This window comes from Oncorhynchus keta, chromosome 27 (genome assembly GCF_023373465.1).
Source record: "Oncorhynchus keta strain PuntledgeMale-10-30-2019 chromosome 27, Oket_V2, whole genome shotgun sequence".
NCBI lineage: Eukaryota > Metazoa > Chordata > Actinopteri > Salmoniformes > Salmonidae > Oncorhynchus > Oncorhynchus keta.
Window position 1 is genome coordinate 2,401,804 of NC_068447.1, and position 22,869 is coordinate 2,424,672.

The 22,869-nt window shown below is 34.1% G+C and overlaps 1 protein-coding gene across 1 annotated transcript in view; it reads right to left on the reverse strand.

Moving 5' to 3' along the window:
- LOC127912603 (plexin-B1-like) overlaps nt 1-22,869 on the reverse strand; it is an 80,775-nt gene that overhangs the window by 41,857 nt on the left and 16,049 nt on the right. The window contains exon 7 of the mRNA XM_052482620.1: nt 20,299-20,407. Coding sequence (XP_052338580.1) covers nt 20,299-20,407 — 109 coding nt within the window. The remainder of the gene's footprint in view (nt 1-20,298; nt 20,408-22,869) is intronic.

Sequence of the window (22,869 nt, forward strand, 5' to 3'; positions counted from 1 at the left end):
GGTCTAATATATGGATTTAGATACTGTATGGGGTCTAATATATGGATTTAGATACTGTATGGGGTCTAATATACAGATTTAGATACTGTATGGGTCTAATATATGGATTTAGATACTGTATGGGGTCTAATATATGGATTTAGATACTGTATGGGGTCTAATATATGGATTTAGATACTGTATGGGGTCTAATATACAGATTTAGATACTGTATGGGTCTAATATATGGATTTAGATACTGTATGGGGTCTAATATATGGATTTAGATACTGTATGGGGTCTAATATATGGATTTAGATACTGTATGGGATTTAGATACTGTATGGGGTCTAATATACAGATTTAGATACTGTATGGGGTCTAATATATGGATTTAGATACTGTATGGGATTTAGATACTGTATGGGGTCTAATATACAGATTTAGATACTGTATGGGGTCTAATATACAGATTTAGATACTGTATGGGGTCTAATATATGGATTTAGATACTGTATGGGGTCTAATATATGGATTTAGATACTGTATGGGGTCTAATATACAGATTTAGATACTGTATGGGGTCTAATATACAGATTTAGATACTGTATGGGGTCTAATATACAGATTTAGATACTGTATGGGGTCTAATATACAGATTTAGATACTGTATGGGGTCTAATATACAGATTTAGATACTGTATGGGGTCTAATATACAGATTTAGATACTGTATGGGGTCTAATATATGGATTTAGATACTGTATGGGGTCTAATATATGGATTTAGATACTGTATGGGTCTAATATATGGATTTAGATACTGTATGGGGTCTAATATATGGATTTAGATACTGTATGGGGTCTAATATATGGATTTAGATACTGTATGGGGTCTAATATACAGATTTAGATACTGCATGGGGTCTAATATATGGATTTAGATACTGTATGGGTCTAATATATGGATTTAGATACTGTATGGGGTCTAATATATGGATTTAGATACTGTATGGGGTCTAATATACAGATTTAGATACTGTATGGGTCTAATATATGGATTTAGATACTGTATGGGGTCTAATATATGGATTTAGATACTGTATGGGGTCTAATATACGGATTTAGATACTGTATGGGTCTAATATATGGATTTAGATACTGTATGGGGTCTAATATATGGATTTAGATACTGTATGGGGTCTAATATATGGATTTAGATACTGTATGGGATTTAGATACTGTATGGGGTCTAATATACAGATTTAGATACTGTATGGGGTCTAATATATGGATTTAGATACTGTATGGGATTTAGATACTGTATGGGGTCTAATATACAGATTTAGATACTGTATGGGGTCTAATATATGGATTTAGATACTGTATGGGGTATAATATATGGATTTAGATACTGTATGGGGTCTAATATACAGATTTAGATACTGTATGGGGTCTAATATACAGATTTAGATACTGTATGGGGTCTAATATACAGATTTAGATACTGTATGGGGTCTAATATACAGATTTAGATACTGTATGGGGTCTAATATACAGATTTAGATACTGTATGGGGTCTAATATATGGATTTAGATACTGTATGGGGTCTAATATACAGATTTAGATACTGTATGGGGTCTAATATACAGATTTAGATACCGTATGGGATTTAGATACTGTATGGGGTCTAATATATGGATTTAGATACTGTATGGGGTCTAATATACAGATTTAGATACTGTATGGGGTCTAATATACAGATTTAGATACTGCATGGGGTCTAATATATGGATTTAGATACTGTATGGGTCTAATATATGGATTTAGATACTGTATGGGGTCTAATATATGGATTTAGATACTGTATGGGGTCTAATATACAGATTTAGATACTGTATGGGTCTAATATATGGATTTAGATACTGTATGGGGTCTAATATATGGATTTAGATACTGTATGGGGTCTAATATACGGATTTAGATACTGTATGGGTCTAATATATGGATTTAGATACTGTATGGGGTCTAATATATGGATTTAGATACTGTATGGGATTTAGATACTGTATGGGGTCTAATATACAGATTTAGATACTGTATGGGGTCTAATATATGGATTTCGATACTGTATGGGATTTAGATACTGTATGGGGTCTAATATACAGATTTAGATACTGTATGGGGTCTAATATATGGATTTAGATACTGTATGGGGTATAATATATGGATTTAGATACTGTATGGGGTCTAATATACAGATTTAGATACTGTATGGGGTCTAATATACAGATTTAGATACTGTATGCGGTCTAATATACAGATTTAGATACTGTATGGGGTCTAATATACAGATTTAGATACTGTATGGGGTCTAATATATGGATTTAGATACTGTATGGGGTCTAATATACAGATTTAGATACTGTATGGGGTCTAATATATGGATTTAGATACTGTATGGGGTCTAATATACAGATTTAGATACTGTATGGGGTCTAATATACAGATTTAGATACCGTATGGGATTTAGATACTGTATGGGGTCTAATATATGGATTTAGATGCTGTATGGGGTCTAATATATGGATTTAGATACTGTATGGGGTCTAATATACAGATTTAGATACTGTATGGGGTCTAATATACGGATTTAGATACTGTATGGGGTCTAATATATGGATTTAGATACTGTATGGGGTCTAATATACAGATTTAGATACTGTATGGGGTCTAATATATGGATTTAGATACTGTATGGGGTCTAATATACAGATTTAGATACCGTATGGGATTTAGATACTGTATGGGGTCTAATATACAGATTTAGATACTGTATGGGTCTAATATATGGATTTAGATACTGTATGGGTCTAATATATGGATTTAGATACTGTATGGGGTCTAATATACAGATTTAGATACTGTATGGGGTCTAATATATGGATTTAGATACTGTATGGGGTCTAATATACAGATTTAGATACTGTATGGGTCTAATATATGGATTTAGATACTGTATGGGGTCTAATATACAGATTTAGATACTGTATGGGTCTAATATATGGATTTAGATACTGTATGGGGTCTAATATACAGATTTAGATACTGTATGGGTCTAATATATGGATTTAGATACTGTATGGGGTCTAATATACAGATTTAGATACTGTATGGGGTATAATATATGGATGTAGATACTGTATGGGGTCTAATATACAGATTTAGATACTGTATGGGTCTAATATATGGATTTAGATACTGTATGGGTCTAATATATGGATTTAGATACTGTATGGGGTCTAATATACAGATTTAGATACTGTATGGGGTCTAATATATGGATTTAGATACTGTATGGGTCTAATATATGGATTTAGATACTGTATGGGGTCTAATATTATTATTATTATATTATATTATAATATATGGATTTAGATACTGTATGGGGTCTAATATATGGATTTAGATACTGTATGGGGTCTAATATACGGATTTAGATACTGTATGGGGTCTAATATACAGATTTAGATACTGTATGGGGTCTAATCTATGGATTTAGATACTGTATGGGGTCTAATATACAGATTTAGATACTGTATGGGGTCTAATATATGGATTTAGATACTGTATGGGATTTAGATACTGTATGGGGTATAATATACAGATTTAGATACTGTATGGGGTCTAATATATGGATTTAGATACTGTATGGGTCTAATATATGGATTTAGATACTGTATGGGGTCTAATATATGGATTTAGATACTGTATGGGGTCTAATATACAGATTTAGATACTGTATGGGGTCTAATATATGGATTTAGATACTGTATGGGTCTAATATATGGATTTAGATACTGTATGGGGTCTAATATATGGATTTAGATACTGTATGGGGTCTAATATACAGATTTAGATACTGTATGGGGTCTAATATATGGATTTAGATACTGTATGGGATTTAGATACTGTATGGGGTATAATATACAGATTTAGATACTGTATGGGTCTAATATATGGATTTAGATACTGTATGGGGTCTAATATACAGATTTAGATACTGTATGGGGTCTAATATATGGATGTAGATACTGTATGGGGTCTAATATACAGATTTAGATACTGTATGGGTCTAATATATGGATTTAGATACTGTATGGGGTATAATATACAGATTTAGATACTGTATGGGTCTAATATATGGATTTAGATACTGTATGGGGTCTAATATACGGATTTAGATACTGTATGGGGTCTAATATATGGATTTAGATACTGTATGGGGTATAATATACAGATTTAGATACTGTATGGGTCTAATATATGGATTTAGATACTGTATGGGGTATAATATATGGATGTAGATACTGTATGGGGTCTAATATATGGATTTAGATACTGTATGGGGTCTAATATACAGATTTAGATACTGTATGGGGTCTAATATATGGATTTAGATACTGTATGGGGTCTAATATATGGATTTAGATACTGTATGGGGTCTAATATATGGATTTAGATACTGTATGGGGTCTAATATACAGATTTAGATACTGTATGGGGTATAATATACAGATTTAGATACTGTATGGGGTCTAATATATGGATTTAGATACTGTATGGGGTCTAATATATGGATTTAGATACTGTATGGGGTCTAATATATGGATTTAGATACTGTATGGGGTCTAATATACAGATTTAGATACTGTATGGGGTCTAATATATGGATTTAGATACTGTATGGGGTCTAATATATGGATTTAGATACTGTATGGGGTATAATATACAGATTTAGATACTGTATGGGTCTAATATATGGATTTAGATACTGTATGGGGTCTAATATATGGATTTAGATACTGTATGGGTCTAATATACAGATTTAGATACTGTATGGGGTATAATATACAGATTTAGATACTGTATGGGGTATAATATACAGATTTAGATACTGTATGGGGTCTAATATATGGATTTAGATACTGTATGGGGTATAATATACAGATTTAGATACTGTATGGGTCTAATATATGGATTTAGATACTGTATGGGGTATAATATACAGATTTAGATACTGTATGGGGTATAATATACAGATTTAGATACTGTATGGGGTCTAATATACAGATTTAGATACTGTATGGGGTCTAATATATGGATTTAGATACTGTATGGGTCTAATATATGGATTTAGATACTGTATGGGGTATAATATACAGATTTAGATACTGTATGGGGTATAATATACAGATTTAGATACTGTATGGGGTATAATATACAGATTTAGATACTGTATGGGGTCTAATATATGGATTTAGATACTGTATGGGGTATAATATACAGATTTAGATACTGTATGGGGTCTAATATACAGATTTAGATACTGTATGGGGTCTAATATACAGATTTAGATACTGTATGGGGTCTAATATATGGATTTAGATACTGTATGGGATTTAGATACTGTATGGGGTATAATATACAGATTTAGATACTGTATGGGGTCTAATATATGGATTTAGATACTGTATGGGTCTAATATACAGATTTAGATACTGTATGGGGTCTAATATATGGATTTAGATACTGTATGGGGTATAATATACAGATTTAGATACTGTATGGGGTCTAATATATGGATTTAGATACTGTATGGGATTTAGATACTGTATGGGATTTAGATACTGTATGGGTCTAATATACAGATTTAGATACTGTATGGGGTCTAATATATGGATTTAGATACTGTATGGGGTCTAATATATGGATTTAGATACTGTATGGGGTATAATATACAGATTTAGATACTGTATGGGGTCTAATATACAGATTTAGATACTGTATGGGGTCTAATATATGGATTTAGATACTGTATGGGGTCTAATATACAGATTTAGATACTGTATGGGGTCTAATATACGGATTTAGATACTGTATGGGGTCTAATATATGGATTTAGATACTGTATGGGATTTAGATACTGTATGGGGTCTAATATACAGATTTAGATACTGTATGGGGTCTAATATACAGATTTAGATACTGTATGGGGTCTAATATACAGATTTAGATACTGTATGGGGTCTAATATACAGATTTAGATACTGTATGGGGTCTAATATACAGATTTAGATACTGTATGGGTCTAATATATGGATTTAGATACTGTATGGGGTCTAATATATGGATTTAGATACTGTATGGGGTCTAATATACAGATTTAGATACTGTATGGGGTCTAATATATGGATTTAGATACTGTATGGGTCTAATATATGGATTTAGATACTGTATGGGGTCTAATATATGGATTTAGATACTGTATGGGGTCTAATATACAGATTTAGATACTGTATGGGGTCTAATATATGGATTTAGATACTGTATGGGTCTAATATATGGATTTAGATACTGTATGGGGTCTAATATACAGATTTAGATACTGTATGGGGTCTAATATATGGATTTAGATACTGTATGGGGTATAATATATGGATTTAGATACTGTATGGGGTCTAATATACAGATTTAGATACTGTATGGGGTCTAATATATGGATTTAGATACTGTATGGGGTCTAATATACAGATTTAGATACTGTATGGGGTCTAATATATGGATTTAGATACTGTATGGGTCTAATATATGGATTTAGATACTGTATGGGGTCTAATATACAGATTTAGATACTGTACAGATATATGGATTTAGATACTGTATGGGGTATAATATACAGATTTAGATACTGTATGGGGTCTAATATATGGATTTAGATACTGTATGGGGTCTAATATACAGATTTAGATACTGTATGGGGTCTAATATATGGATGTAGATACTGTATGGGGTCTAATATACAGATTTAGATACTGTAGTCTAATATATGGATTTAGATACTGTATGGGGTATAATATACAGATTTAGATATATGGGTCTAATATATGGATTTAGATACTGTATGGGGTCTAATATACGGATTTAGATACTGTATGGGGTCTAATATACAGATTTAGATACTGTATGGGGTCTAATATATGGATTTAGATACTGTATGGGGTATAATATACAGATTTAGATACTGTATGGGTCTAATATATGGATTTAGATACTGTATGGGGTCTAATATACGGATTTAGATACTGTATGGGGTCTAATATATGGATTTAGATACTGTATGGGGTATAATATACAGATTTAGATACTGTATGGGTCTAATATATGGATTTAGATACTGTATGGGGTATAATATATGGATGTAGATACTGTATGGGGTCTAATATATGGATTTAGATACTGTATTGGGTCTAATATATGGATTTAGATACTGTATGGGGTCTAATATACAGATTTAGATACTGTATGGGGTCTAATATATGGATTTAGATACTGTATGGGGTCTAATATATGGATTTAGATACTGTATGGGGTCTAATATATGGATTTAGATACTGTATGGGGTCTAATATACAGATTTAGATACTGTATGGGGTATAATATACAGATTTAGATACTGTATGGGGTCTAATATATGGATTTAGATACTGTATGGGGTCTAATATATGGATTTAGATACTGTATGGGGTCTAATATATGGATTTAGATACTGTATGGGGTCTAATATACAGATTTAGATACTGTATGGGGTCTAATATATGGATTTAGATACTGTATGGGGTCTAATATATGGATTTAGATACTGTATGGGGTATAATATACAGATTTAGATACTGTATGGGTCTAATATATGGATTTAGATACTGTATGGGGTCTAATATATGGATTTAGATACTGTATGGGTCTAATATACAGATTTAGATACTGTATGGGGTATAATATACAGATTTAGATACTGTATGGGGTATAATATACATATTTAGATACTGTATGGGGTCTAATATATGGATTTAGATACTGTATGGGGTATAATATACAGATTTAGATACTGTATGGGTCTAATATATGGATTTAGATACTGTATGGGGTATAATATACAGATTTAGATACTGTATGGGGTATAATATACAGATTTAGATACTGTATGGGGTCTAATATACAGATTTAGATACTGTATGGGGTCTAATATATGGATTTAGATACTGTATGGGTCTAATATATGGATTTAGATACTGTATGGGGTATAATATACAGATTTAGATACTGTATGGGGTATAATATACAGATTTAGATACTGTATGGGGTATAATATACAGATTTAGATACTGTATGGGGTCTAATATATGGATTTAGATACTGTATGGGGTATAATATACAGATTTAGATACTGTATGGGGTCTAATATACAGATTTAGATACTGTATGGGGTCTAATATACAGATTTAGATACTGTATGGGGTCTAATATATGGATTTAGATACTGTATGGGGTCTAATATATGGATTTAGATACTGTATGGGGTCTAATATATGGATTTAGATACTGTATGGGGTCTAATATACAGATTTAGATACTGTATGGGGTCTAATATATGGATTTAGATACTGTATGGGGTCTAATATATGGATTTAGATACTGTATGGGGTATAATATACAGATTTAGATACTGTATGGGTCTAATATATGGATTTAGATACTGTATGGGGTCTAATATATGGATTTAGATACTGTATGGGTCTAATATACAGATTTAGATACTGTATGGGGTATAATATACAGATTTAGATACTGTATGGGGTATAATATACATATTTAGATACTGTATGGGGTCTAATATATGGATTTAGATACTGTATGGGGTATAATATACAGATTTAGATACTGTATGGGTCTAATATATGGATTTAGATACTGTATGGGGTATAATATACAGATTTAGATACTGTATGGGGTATAATATACAGATTTAGATACTGTATGGGGTCTAATATACAGATTTAGATACTGTATGGGGTCTAATATATGGATTTAGATACTGTATGGGTCTAATATATGGATTTAGATACTGTATGGGGTATAATATACAGATTTAGATACTGTATGGGGTATAATATACAGATTTAGATACTGTATGGGGTATAATATACAGATTTAGATACTGTATGGGGTCTAATATATGGATTTAGATACTGTATGGGGTATAATATACAGATTTAGATACTGTATGGGGTCTAATATACAGATTTAGATACTGTATGGGGTCTAATATACAGATTTAGATACTGTATGGGGTCTAATATATGGATTTAGATACTGTATGGGATTTAGATACTGTATGGGGTATAATATACAGATTTAGATACTGTATGGGGTCTAATATATGGATTTAGATACTGTATGGGTCTAATATACAGATTTAGATACTGTATGGGGTCTAATATATGGATTTAGATACTGTATGGGGTATAATATACAGATTTAGATACTGTATGGGGTCTAATATATGGATTTAGATACTGTATGGGATTTAGATACTGTATGGGATTTAGATACTGTATGGGTCTAATATACAGATTTAGATACTGTATGGGGTCTAATATATGGATTTAGATACTGTATGGGGTCTAATATATGGATTTAGATACTGTATGGGGTATAATATACAGATTTAGATACTGTATGGGGTCTAATATACAGATTTAGATACTGTATGGGGTCTAATATATGGATTTAGATACTGTATGGGGTCTAATATACAGATTTAGATACTGTATGGGGTCTAATATATGGATTTAGATACTGTATGGGATTTAGATACTGTATGGGGTCTAATATACAGATTTAGATACTGTATGGGGTCTAATATATGGATTTAGATACTGTATGGGATTTAGATACTGTATGGGGTCTAATATACAGATTTAGATACTGTATGGGGTCTAATATACAGATTTAGATACTGTATGGGGTCTAATATACAGATTTAGATACTGTATGGGGTCTAATATACAGATTTAGATACTGTATGGGTCTAATATATGGATTTAGATACTGTATGGGGTCTAATATATGGATTTAGATACTGTATGGGGTCTAATATACAGATTTAGATACTGTATGGGGTCTAATATACAGATTTAGATACTGTATGGGGTCTAATATATGGATTTAGATACTGTATGGGGTCTAATATACAGATTTAGATACTGTATGGGGTCTAATATATGGATTTAGATACTGTATGGGGTCTAATATACAGATTTAGATACTGTATGGGGTCTAATATACAGATTTAGATACTGTATGGGGTATAATATACAGATTTAGATACTGTATGGGGTCTAATATATGGATTTAGATACTGTATGGGGTATAATATACAGATTTAGATACTGTATGGGTCTAATATATGGATTTAGATACTGTATGGGGTATAATATACGGATTTAGATACTGTATGGGGTATAATATACAGATTTAGATACTGTATGGGGTCTAATATACAGATTTAGATACTGTATGGGGTCTAATATATGGATTTAGATACTGTATGGGTCTAATATATGGATTTAGATACTGTATGGGGTATAATATACAGATTTAGATACTGTATGGGGTATAATATACAGATTTAGATACTGTATGGGGTATAATATACAGATGTAGATACTGTATGGGGTCTAATATACGGATTTAGATACTGTATGGGGTATAATATACAGATTTAGATACTGTATGGGGTCTAATATACAGATTTAGATACTGTATGGGGTCTAATATACAGATTTAGATACTGTATGGGGTCTAATATATGGATTTAGATACTGTATGGGATTTAGATACTGTATGGGGTATAATATACAGATTTAGATACTGTATGTGGTCTAATATATGGATTTAGATACTGTATGGGTCTAATATACAGATTTAGATACTGTATGGGATTTAGATACTGTATGGGATTTAGATACTGTATGGGTCTAATATACAGATTTAGATACTGTATGGGGTCTAATATATGGATTTAGATACTGTATGGGGTCTAATATATGGATTTAGATACTGTATGGGGTATAATATACAGATTTAGATACTGTATGGGGTCTAATATACAGATTTAGATACTGTATGGGGTCTAATATACCGATTTAGATACTGTATGGGGTCTAATATATGGATTTAGATACTGTATGGGATTTAGATACTGTATGGGGTCTAATATACAGATTTAGATACTGTATGGGGTCTAATATATGGATTTAGATACTGTATGGGATTTAGATACTGTATGGGGTCTAATATACAGATTTAGATACTGTATGGGGTCTAATATACAGATTTAGATACTGTATGGGGTCTAATATACAGATTTAGATACTGTATGGGGTCTAATATACAGATTTAGATACTGTATGGGGTCTAATATATGGATTTAGATACTGTATGGGGTCTAATATACAGATTTAGATACTGTATGGGGTCTAATATATGGATTTAGATACTGTATGGGGTCTAATATACAGATTTAGATACTGTATGGGATTTAGATACTGTATGGGGTCTAATATACAGATTTAGATACTGTATGGGGTCTAATATATGGATTTAGATACTGTATGGGATTTAGATACTGTATGGGGTCTAATATATGGATTTAGATACTGTATGGGGTCTAATATACAGATTTAGATACTGTATGGGGTCTAATATATGGATTTAGATACTGTATGGGGTCTAATATACAGATTTAGATACTGTATGGGGTCTAATATATGGATTTAGATACTGTATGGGGTCTAATATACAGATTTAGATACTGTATGGGGTCTAATATATGGATTTAGATACTGTATGGGGTATAATATACAGATTTAGATACTGTATGGGGTCTAATATATGGATTTAGATACTGTATGGGGTCTAATATACAGATTTAGATACTGTATGGGGTCTAATATACAGATTTAGATACTGTATGGGGTCTAATATATGGATTTAGATACTGTATGGGGTCTAATATATGGATTTAGATACTGTATGGGGTCTAATATACAGATTTAGATACTGTATGGGGTCTAATATATGGATTTAGATACTGTATGGGGTATAATATACAGAATTAGATACTGTATGGGGTCTAATATATGGATTTAGATACTGTATGGGGTATAATATACGGATTTAGATACTGTATGGGGTCTAATATATGGATTTAGATACTGTATGGGGTCTAATATATGGATTTAGATACTGTATGGGGTCTAATATATGGATTTAGATACTGTATGGGTCTAATATATGGATTTAGATACTGTATGGGTCTAATATATGGATTTAGATACTGTATGGGGTCTAATATATGGATTTAGATACTGTATGGGTCTAATATACAGATTTAGATACTGTATGGGGTATAATATACAGATTTAGATACTGTATGGGGTATAATATACAGATTTAGATACTGTATGGGGTCTAATATATGGATTTAGATACTGTATGGGGTATAATATACAGATTTAGATACTGTATGGGTCTAATATATGGATTTAGATACTGTATGGGGTATAATATACAGATTTAGATACTGTATGGGGTATAATATACAGATTTAGATACTGTATGGGGTCTAATATACAGATTTAGATACTGTATGGGGTCTAATATATGGATTTAGATACTGTATGGGTCTAATATATGGATTTAGATACTGTATGGGGTATAATATACAGATTTAGATACTGTATGGGGTATAATATACAGATTTAGATACTGTATGGGGTATAATATACAGATTTAGATACTGTATGGGGTCTAATATATGGATTTAGATACTGTATGGGGTATAATATACAGATTTAGATACTGTATGGGGTCTAATATACAGATTTAGATACTGTATGGGGTCTAATATACAGATTTAGATACTGTATGGGGTCTAATATATGGATTTAGATACTGTATGGGATTTAGATACTGTATGGGGTATAATATACAGATTTAGATACTGTATGGGGTCTAATATATGGATTTAGATACTGTATGGGTCTAATATACAGATTTAGATACTGTATGGGGTCTAATATATGGATTTAGATACTGTATGGGGTATAATATACAGATTTAGATACTGTATGGGGTCTAATATATGGATTTAGATACTGTATGGGATTTAGATACTGTATGGGATTTAGATACTGTATGGGTCTAATATTTTTATTTTTTTATTTTTTATTTTTAATTTTACCTTTATTTAACCAGGCAAGTCAGTTAAGAACACATTCTTATTTTCAATGACGGCCTGGGAACAGTGGGTTAACTGCCTGTTCAGGGGCAGAACGACAGATTCGTGCCTTGTCAGCTCGGGGGTTTGAACTCACAACCTTCCGGTTACTAGTCCAACGCTCTAACCACTAGGCTACCCTGCCGCCCCAATATACAGATTTAGATACTGTATGGGGTCTAATATATGGATTTAGATACTGTATGGGGTCTAATATATGGATTTAGATACTGTATGGGGTATAATATACAGATTTAGATACTGTATGGGGTCTAATATACAGATTTAGATACTGTATGGGGTCTAATATATGGATTTAGATACTGCATGGGGTCTAATATACAGATTTAGATACTGTATGGGGTCTAATATATGGATTTAGATACTGTATGGGATTTAGATACTGTATGGGGTATAATATACAGATTTAGATACTGTATGGTCTAATATATGGATTTAGATACTGTATGGGTCTAATATACAGATTTAGATACTGTATGGGATTTAGATACTGTATGGGATTTAGATACTGTATGGGTCTAATATACAGATTTAGATACTGTATGGGGTCTAATATATGGATTTAGATACTGTATGGGGTCTAATATATGGATTTAGATACTGTATGGGGTATAATATACAGATTTAGATACTGTATGGGGTCTAATATACAGATTTAGATACTGTATGGGGTCTAATATACAGGGTCTAATATACCGATTTAGATACTGTATGGGGTCTAATATATGGATTTAGATACTGTATGGGATTTAGATACTGTATGGGGTCTAATATACAGATTTAGATACTGTATGGGGTCTAATATACAGATTTAGATACTGTATGGGGTCTAATATACAGATTTAGATACTGTATGGGGTCTAATATACAGATTTAGATACTGTATGGGGTCTAATATACAGATTTAGATACTGTATGGGGTCTAATATATGGATTTAGATACTGTATGGGGTCTAATATACAGATTTAGATACTGTATGGGGTCTAATATATGGATTTAGATACTGTATGGGGTCTAATATACAGATTTAGATACTGTATGGGGTCTAATATACAGATTTAGATACTGTATGGGGTCTAATATATGGATTTAGATACTGTATGGGGTCTAATATATGGATTTAGATACTGTATGGGGTCTAATATACAGATTTAGATACTGTATGGGGTCTAATATATGGATTTAGATACTGTATGGGGTATAATATACAGAATTAGATACTGTATGGGGTCTAATATATGGATTTAGATACTGTATGGGGTATAATATATGGATTTAGATACTGTATGGGGTCTAATATATGGATTTAGATACTGTATGGGGTCTAATATACAGATTTAGATACTGTATGGGGTCTAATATACAGATTTAGATACTGTATGGGGTCTAATATATGGATTTAGATACTGTATGGGGTCTAATATACAGATTTAGATACTGTATGGGGTCTAATATATGGATTTAGATACTGTATGGGGTCTAATATACAGATTTAGATACTGTATGGGATTTAGATACTGTATGGGGTCTAATATACAGATTTAGATACTGTATGGGGTCTAATATATGGATTTAGATATATGGGATTTAGATACTGTATGGGGTCTAATATATGGATTTAGATACTGTATGGGGTCTAATATACAGATTTAGATACTGTATGGGGTCTAATATATGGATTTAGATACTGTATGGGGTCTAATATACAGATTTAGATACTGTATGGGGTCTAATATACAGATTTAGATACTGTATGGGGTCTAATATATGGATTTAGATACTGTATGGGGTCTAATATATGGATTTAGATACTGTATGGGGTCTAATATACAGATTTAGATACTGTATGGGGTCTAATATATGGATTTAGATACTGTATGGGGTATAATATACAGATTTAGATACTGTATGGGGTCTAATATATGGATTTAGATACTGTATGGGGTCTAATATACAGATTTAGATACTGTATGGGGTCTAATATACAGATTTAGATACTGTATGGGGTCTAATATATGGATTTAGATACTGTATGGGGTCTAATATATGGATTTAGATACTGTATGGGGTCTAATATACAGATTTAGATACTGTATGGGGTCTAATATATGGATTTAGATACTGTATGGGGTATAATATACAGAATTAGATACTGTATGGGGTCTAATATATGGATTTAGATACTGTATGGGGTATAATATACGGATTTAGATACTGTATGGGGTCTAATATATGGATTTAGATACTGTATGGGGTCTAATATATGGATTTAGATACTGTATGGGGTCTAATATATGGATTTAGATACTGTATGGGTCTAATATATGGATTTAGATACTGTATGGGTCTAATATATGGATTTAGATACTGTATGGGGTCTAATATATGGATTTAGATACTGTATGGGTCTAATATACAGATTTAGATACTGTATGGGGTATAATATACAGATTTAGATACTGTATGGGGTATAATATACAGATTTAGATACTGTATGGGGTCTAATATATGGATTTAGATACTGTATGGGGTATAATATACAGATTTAGATACTGTATGGGTCTAATATATGGATTTAGATACTGTATGGGGTATAATATACAGATTTAGATACTGTATGGGGTATAATATACAGATTTAGATACTGTATGGGTCTAATATACAGATTTAGATACTGTATGGGGTCTAATATATGGATTTAGATACTGTATGGGTCTAATATATGGATTTAGATACTGTATGGGGTATAATATACAGATTTAGATACTGTATGGGGTATAATATACAGATTTAGATACTGTATGGGGTATAATATACAGATTTAGATACTGTATGGGGTCTAATATATGGATTTAGATACTGTATGGGGTATAATATACAGATTTAGATACTGTATGGGGTCTAATATACAGATTTAGATACTGTATGGGGTCTAATATACAGATTTAGATACTGTATGGGGTCTAATATATGGATTTAGATACTGTATGGGATTTAGATACTGTATGGGGTCAGATTTAGATACTGTATGGGGTCTAATATATGGATTTAGATACTGTATGGGTCTAATATACAGATTTAGATACTGTATGGGGTCTAATATATGGATTTAGATACTGTATGGGGTATAATATACAGATTTAGATACTGTATGGGGTCTAATATATGGATTTAGATACTGTATGGGATTTAGATACTGTATGGGATTTAGATACTGTATGGGTCTAATATTTTTTTTTTTTTATTTTATTTTTAATTTTACCTTTATTTAACCAGGCAAGTCAGTTAAGAACACATTCTTATTTTCAATGACGGCCTGGGAACAGTGGGTTAACTGCCTGTTCAGGGGCAGAACGACAGATTCGTACTGTCAGCTCGGGGTTTGAACTCACAACCTTCCGGTTACTAGTCCAACGCTCTAACCACTAGGCTACCCTGCCGCCCCAATATACAGATTTAGATACTGTATGGGGTCTAATATATGGATTTAGATACTGTATGGGGTCTAATATATGGATTTAGATACTGTATGGGGTATAATATACAGATTTAGATACTGTATGGGGTCTAATATACAGATTTAGATACTGTATGGGGTCTAATATATGGATTTAGATACTGCATGGGGTCTAATATACAGATTTAGATACTGTATGGGGTCTAATATATGGATTTAGATACTGTATGGGATTTAGATACTGTATGGGGTATAATATACAGATTTAGATACTGTATGTGGTCTAATATATGGATTTAGATACTGTATGGGTCTAATATACAGATTTAGATACTGTATGGGATTTAGATACTGTATGGGATTTAGATACTGTATGGGTCTAATATACAGATTTAGATACTGTATGGGGTCTAATATATGGATTTAGATACTGTATGGGGTCTAATATATGGATTTAGATACTGTATGGGGTATAATATACAGATTTAGATACTGTATGGGGTCTAATATACAGATTTAGATACTGTATGGGGTCTAATATACCGATTTAGATACTGTATGGGGTCTAATATATGGATTTAGATACTGTATGGGATTTAGATACTGTATGGGGTCTAATATACAGATTTAGATACTGTATGGGGTCTAATATACAGATTTAGATACTGTATGGGGTCTAATATACAGATTTAGATACTGTATGGGGTCTAATATACAGATTTAGATACTGTATGGGGTCTAATATACAGATTTAGATACTGTATGGGGTCTAATATATGGATTTAGATACTGTATGGGGTCTAATATACAGATTTAGATACTGTATGGGGTCTAATATATGGATTTAGATACTGTATGGGGTCTAATATACAGATTTAGATACTGTATGGGGTCTAATATACAGATTTAGATACTGTATGGGGTCTAATATATGGATTTAGATACTGTATGGGGTCTAATATATGGATTTAGATACTGTATGGGGTCTAATATACAGATTTAGATACTGTATGGGGTCTAATATATGGATTTAGATACTGTATGGGGTATAATATACAGAATTAGATACTGTATGGGGTCTAATATATGGATTTAGATACTGTATGGGGTATAATATACGGATTTAGATACTGTATGGGGTCTAATATATGGATTTAGATACTGTATGGGGTCTAATATATGGATTTAGATACTGTATGGGTCTAATATATGGATTTAGATACTGTATGGGGTATAATATATGGATTTAGATACTGTATGGGGTCTAATATATGGATTTAGATACTGTATGGGGTATAATATATGGATTTAGATACTGTATGGGGTCTAATATACGGATTTAGATACTGTATGGGGTATAATATACAGATTTAGATACTGTATGGGGTCTAATATACAGATTTAGATACTGTATGGGGTCTAATATATGGATTTAGATACTGTATGGGGTATAATATACGGATTTAGATACTGTATGGGGTCTAATATATGGATTTAGATACTGTATGGGGTCTAATATATGGATTTAGATACTGTATGGGGTCTAATATACAGATTTAGATACTGTATGGGGTCTAATATATGGATTTAGATACTGTATGGGTCTAATATATGGATTTAGATACTGTATGGGGTCTAATATATGGATTTAGATACTGTATGGGGTCTAATATACGGATTTAGATACTGTATGGGGTCTAATATACAGATTTAGATACTGTATGGGGTCTAATATACGGATTTAGATACTGTATGGGGTCTAATATACAGATTTAGATACTGTATGGGGTCTAATATACAGATTTAGATACTGTATGGGGTCTAATATACAGATTTAGATACTGTATGGGTCTAATATATGGATTTAGATGCTGTATGGGGTCTAATATATGGATTTAGATACTGTATGGGGTCTAATATATGGATTTAGATACTGTACGGGGTATAATATATGGATTTAGATACTGTATGGGGTCTAATATATGGATTTAGATACTGTATGGGTCTAATATATGGATTTAGATACTGTATGGGGTCTAATATATGGATTTAGATACTGTATGGGGTCTAATATATGGATTTAGATACTGTATGGGGTCTAATATATGGATTTAGATACTGTATGGGGTCTAATATACAGATTTAGATACTGTATGGGGTCTAATATATGGATTTAGATACTGTATGGGGTCTAATATATGGATTTAGATACTGTATGGGGTCTAATATATGGATTTAGATACTGTATGGGGTATAATATATGGATTTAGATACTGTATGGGGTCTAATATACGGATTTAGATACTGTATGGGGTCTAATATATGGATTTAGATACTGTATGGGGTATAATATACAGATTTAGATACTGTATGGGGTCTAATATATGGATTTAGATACTGTATGGGGTCTAATATACAGATTTAGATACTGTATGGGGTCTAATATACAGATTTAGATACTGTATGGGTCTAATATACAGATTTAGATACTGTATGGGTCTAATATATGGATTTAGATACTGTATGGGTCTAATATATGGATTTAGATACTGTATGGGGTCTAATATACAGATTTAGATACTGTATGGGATTTAGATACTGTATAGGGTCTAATATACAGATTTAGATACTGTATGGGGTCTAATATATGGATTTAGATACTGTATGGGGTCTAATATACGGATTTAGATACTGTATGGGGTCTAATATACGGATTTAGATACTGTATGGGGTCTAATATATGGATTTAGATACTGTATGGGTCTAATATATGGATTTAGATACTGTATGGGTCTAATATATGGATTTAGATACTGTATGGGGTCTAATATATGGATTTAGATACTGTATGGGTCTAATATATGGATTTAGATACTGTATGGGGTCTAATATATGGATTTAGATACTATATGGGGTCTAATATATGGATTTAGATACTGTATGGGGTATAATATATGGATTTAGATACTGTATGGGTCTAATATACAGATTTAGATACTGTATGGGTCTAATATATGGATTTAGATACTGTATGGGGTCTAATATATGGATTTAGATACTGTATGGGGTCTAATATACAGATTTAGATACTGTATGGGTCTAATATATGGATTTAGATACTGTATGGGGTCTAATATACGGATTTAGATACTGTATGGGGTCTAATATATGGATTTAGATACTGTATGGGGTCTAATATACAGATTTAGATACTGTATGGGTCTAATATATGGATTTAGATACTGTATGGGGTCTAATATATGGATTTAGATACTGTATGGGGTCTAATATACAGATTTAGATACTGTATGGGTCTAATATATGGATTTAGATACTGTATGGGTCTAATATATGGATTTAGATACTGTATGGGGTCTAATATACGGATTTAGATACTGTATGGGGTCTAATATACGGATTTAGATACTGTATGGGGTCTAATATACAGATTTAGATACTGTATGGGTCTAATATATGGATTTAGATACTGTATGGGGTTGAAAACACGTGTGTGTGTGTGTACGGTGTGCGTGTACGGTGTGTGTGTGTGTACGGTGTGTGTGTGTGTTTGTACGGTGTGTGTGTGTGTGTACGGTGTGTGTGTGTACGGTGTGTGTGTGTGTGTACGGTGTGTGTGTGCGGTGTGTGTATCTCTTACGGGGAGGTGATGTTGAGTCGCCCCACAGCTCGACAGTCGTAGAAGATGAGGTCACTGCTAGAGATGGTCACGTCTCTGAACATCACAGACACACGTAGGGACACGTGGTCTAGAGGGACAGGAGAAACGTTAACATTCAGGACAGGGACACGTGGTCTACAGGGACAGGAGACACGTTGTCTACAGGGACAGGGACACGTGGTCTACAGGGACAGGAGACACGTGGTCTACAGGGACAGGAGACACGTGGTCTACAGGGACAGGAGACACGTGGTCTACAGGGACAGGAGACACGTGGTCTACAGGGACAGGAGACACGTGGTCTACAGGGACAGGGACACGTGGTCTACAGGGACACGTGGTCTACAGGGACACGTGGTCTACAGGGACAGGGACACGTGGTCTACAGGGACAGGGACACGTGGTCTAGAGGGACAGGAGACACGTGGTCTACAGGGACAGGGACACGTGGTCTACAGGGACACGTGGTCTACAGGGACAGGAGACACATGGTCTACAGGGACAGGAGACACGTGGTCTACAGGGACAGGAGACACGTGGTCTACAGGGACACGTGGTCTACAGGGACAGGAGATACGTGGTCTACAGGGACAGGAGACACGTGGTCTACAGGGACAGGGACACGTGGTCTACAGGGACAGGGACACGTGGTCTACAGGGACACGTGGTCTACAGGGACAGGAGATACGTGGTCTACAGGGACAGGAGACACATGGTCTACAGGGACAGGAGACACGTGGTCTACAGGGACAGGAGACACGTGGTCTACAGGGACAGGAGACACGTGGTCTACAGGGACAGGGACACGTGGTCTACAGGGACAGGAGACACGTGGTCTACAGGGACAGGGACACGTGGTCTACAGGGACAGGAGACACGTAGGTCTACAGGGACAGGGACACGTTAACATTCAGGACAGGGACACGTGGTCTACAGGGACAGGGACACGTTAACATTCAGGACAGGGACACGTTAACATTCAGGACAGGGACACGTTAACATTCAGAAACCTTTTCCACATTTTGTTACGTTACAGCCTTATTCTAAAAATTGATTGAATGCAATCTACACACAATACCCCATAATGACGAAGCGAAAATAGGTTCAGAAAATTGAGCAAATGTATTCAAAATACATTTAAAAAACACCTTATTTACATAAGTATTCAGACCCTTTGCTGTGAGACTTGAAATTGCGTTCAGGTGCATCCTGTTTCCATTGATCATCCTTGAGATGTTTCTACAACTTAATTGGAGTACACCTGTGGTAAATTCAATTGATTGGACATGATTTGGAAAGGCACACACCTGTCTATATAAGGTCCCACAGTTGACAGTGCATGTCAGAGCAAAAACCAAGACATGAGGTTGAAGGAATTGTCCGTAGAGCTCCGAGACAGGATTGTGTCGAGGCACAGATCTGGGGAAGGGTACCAAGACATTTCTGCAGCATTGAAGGTCCCCAAGAACACAGTGGCCTCCATCATTCTGAAATGGAAGAATTTTGGAACCACCAAGACTCTAGGTTCCTAGAGCTGGACCCAATGTTCACTCTGGCAGAGATCTAGACTTCCTCTGTGGAGATGGGAGAACCTTCCAGAAGGACAACCATCTCTGCAGCACTCCACCAATCAGGCCTTTATGGTAGAGTGGCCAGATGGAAGCCGCTCCTCAGTAAAAGGCACATGGCAGCCCGCTTGGAGTTTGCCAAAAGGCACCTAAAGGACTCTAAGACCATGAGAAACAAGATTCTCTGGTCTGATGAAACCAAGATTAAACTCTTTGGCCTGAATGCAAAGCATCACGTTTGGAGGAAACCTGGCACCATCCCTACGGTGAAGCATGGTGGTGGCAGCATCATGTTGTGGGGATGTTTTTCAGCAGCAGGGACTGGGAGACTAGTCAGGATCGAGGAAAAGATGAACGAAGTAAAGAACAGAGAGTTCCTTGGTGAAAACCTTCTCCAGAGTGCTCAGGACCTCAGATTGGGGCGAAGGTTCCCCTTCCAATAGGACAACGACCCCAAGCACACAGCCAAGACAACGCAGGAGTGGCTTCGGGACCTCAGACTGGGGCGAAGGTTCCCCTTCCAATAGGACAACGACCCCAAGCACACAGCCAAGACAACGCAGGAGTGGCTTCGGGACCTCAGACTGGGGCGAAGGTTCCCCTTCCAATAGGACAACGACCCCAAGCACACAGCCAAGACAACGCAGGAGTGGCTTCGGGACCTCAGACTGGGGCGAAGGTTCCCCTTCCAATAGGACAACGACCCCAAGCACACAGCCAAGACAACGCAGGAGTGGCTTCGGGACCTCAGACTGGGGCGAAGGTTCCCCTTCCAATAGGACAACGACCCCAAGCACACAGCCAAGACAACGCAGGAGTGGCTTCGGGACCTCAGACTGGGGCGAAGGTTCCCCTTCCAATAGGACAAGTCTCTGAATTACTTTTAAAATACCTTGGCAAAAATGTCTAAAACGTGTTTTTGCTTTGCTATTAAATGTTATATAAATGTTTTGGTCCCTTGTGTATAGATTAATAGGGAAAA